Raw genomic sequence first — 1,968 nt, forward strand, 5'->3', positions numbered from 1 at the left:
GATGATGTTGTGGGCATGAATTTGAACTTGTGGGCATGAACTTTTTGTCATCAACTTGTTTGTGTGATTTAAATTATGCCATGTCTTTGTTTTGTGATGTTTGAAATTCATTTTGTGTCCAAAATGCAATATATAGCATGCGCCTGCTTCTCTCGCGCGCTGCATTTTTACGCGCTGGTGAAACTACACGCGCGCGCTGCATTTTAGCGCGGCTGATGAAGCCAGTGCTGCCCGCCGCGTCAAACCAGACGATGGATGCGCTGCAGACTGGTTTTTAACGCGCCACGCGTTGGACGGCTGTTGAAGATGCTCTTAGGTATCAAGCTCATCTCTGTTCAGGTGTTTGTTATCGACGGTGCAATGGCCCGAAATGACAATCCAAGAGATAAATGTACACTCAATCTTTCAACTTGCCGGCTTAATGATGCAAACAAGTGCGGCAAACGGCGATGACACCAGAAGATGAACCCAAAGCGTCATGTCAGGCACCGATGTATAAACGTTCGGAGGATCCAACAAATTAATAGAGTACAGTAATTAGACAGGGATACAGTGCAGCGCCTGGGCACGCAAATGGCACAATGCCAACACTGGAGGACTGGAAATGGCGATCGATCATTCCTTGGGCTTGGGCTGCTTGACTATCATGACCGAGCAGTGCGCGTGGTGGGCGCAGTAGTCGCTCACGCTCCCAAGAAATGCCCTGCAAGAATTGCCCAGGTTCAGACACAATCCATGACCACTAGCTCTGCAGCACGGGGGACTGGAGAATGGAGATAAATAAATCAGTTACCTCTTGATGGCGCCGTAGCCATGGCTGCCGACGACGAGCAAGTCGGCGTGGTGCTTCTCGACGGCGTTGCAGAGCACGTACCTCGGCTCCCCGTCGATCACCTTCACCACTCCCTGCACCTGCGATCGATTCCAGATGTGGCTGTTAAGCAGAGCATGCAGCAATCGGCGTGATCTTGTTACTCGTTTCTGGAATTGGTAGTGGATGTTACCGAGTTGGCGGCGCAGAGGCGGCGAGCCCTGTCGACGACCTCCTCGGCCCTCCTGCGCAGGTCCGCGTCCACGTACCTCACCACGTCCCCGGCGGCGGCTGAAAGTGAAATCGACCGATCCCCAGAAATCAGCGCTCCGGCCGGTTCAGATAAGCAAGAATTAGTTAGGGAGGGGGTCGCGGACGGCACGTACCGGGGCCGCCGAGCGTGACGACGGAGGACACGGCCGGCTTGGCGTGGACGACGACGAGCTCCACCGGCGCCCCGGGGCCGGCCGTCTCCGCCACGTAACGCACGGCCCACTCGAGCGCGCGGTAGCTGTGGTCGCTGTCGTCCACGCCGACCAGCACCACCGTCTTGTTGGTCGTCCCCTCCTCCACCGGACTGGCCTCCGCCGCCGCGGCCGCAGACGCTGCCTCGGTCCCCGCCATCATGAACAAGAGTCAACTATGGGACGACGGACGATTAAAAATGATGAGAGAAGGTTTCTTGGCTCGATCTGATGTGGTTTGCTTGCCGTCCTAGCTTGCAGACCGCGGGCTATTTATGCGAGCTGGAGATGTGAGAAGTAGGCGCACCGACGAAACCGCGGAGGCCAAGTTGCGTGTGGCCGCTGACTGACCGGAGATAATGGATACTGGCGGCACGCTGCCCCGGTTTCCGTTTGGTTTTCTGGCTTTCCACTTCTCGATCGTGATCTTCCCGCTGGACTGGATGGCGACGGCGGCGACAGCGACGGCGCGGGGGCACGGTGACTGTTTCTTTTCCTTCGGTAGCTCAGTGCGTGCCGATTTCTGACGCACTCGAGATGCGTGCTAAGGTAGAACAGAATAGGGAGCGGGGCACTTTATTTTCGCCAATGAACGAATGAACGTTCCTTGGTGAGGCCACCCGAGCGAACGAATGAATGTTCATTGCAGGAGGTTCGTTTAAGGCCAACTGCAAGGCGCGACCCAAACGGACA

General features: G+C 56.2%; 1 protein-coding gene across 1 annotated transcript; it reads right to left on the bottom strand.

Moving 5' to 3' along the window:
* Positions 1-463: 463 nt before the first annotated feature.
* On the bottom strand, positions 464-1,578 carry LOC125541060 (uncharacterized). Its single transcript, XM_048704551.2, has 4 exons — positions 1,198-1,578; positions 1,005-1,102; positions 794-912; positions 464-703 (listed from the first exon to the last, which is right to left on the bottom strand). Exons 1-4 carry the CDS (start codon positions 1,436-1,438, stop codon positions 616-618), a joined length of 546 nt encoding a protein of 181 aa, XP_048560508.1. The 5' UTR covers positions 1,439-1,578; the 3' UTR covers positions 464-615.
* Between the last annotated feature and the right edge of the window lie 390 nt (positions 1,579-1,968).

The sequence above is a fragment of the Triticum urartu genome, chromosome 2A, assembly GCF_056163025.1.
Source record: "Triticum urartu cultivar PI428250 chromosome 2A, HENAU_Tu73, whole genome shotgun sequence".
In the NCBI taxonomy this organism is placed as follows: domain Eukaryota; kingdom Viridiplantae; phylum Streptophyta; class Magnoliopsida; order Poales; family Poaceae; genus Triticum; species Triticum urartu.

Excerpts from the sequence above, each read along its gene's own strand:
- LOC125541060 (XM_048704551.2), bottom strand. The coding sequence starts at position 1,438 with ATGATGGCGGGGACCGAGGCAGCGTCTGCGGCCGCGGCGGCGGAGGCC. Across the intron at positions 913-1,004 it reads GCCTCTGCGCCGCCAACTCG|GTGCAGGGAGTGGTGAAGGT; the intron begins GTAACATCCACT and ends AATCGATCGCAG. Across the intron at positions 704-793 it reads GGCTACGGCGCCATCAAGAG|GGCATTTCTTGGGAGCGTGA; the intron begins GTAACTGATTTA and ends CAATTCTTGCAG.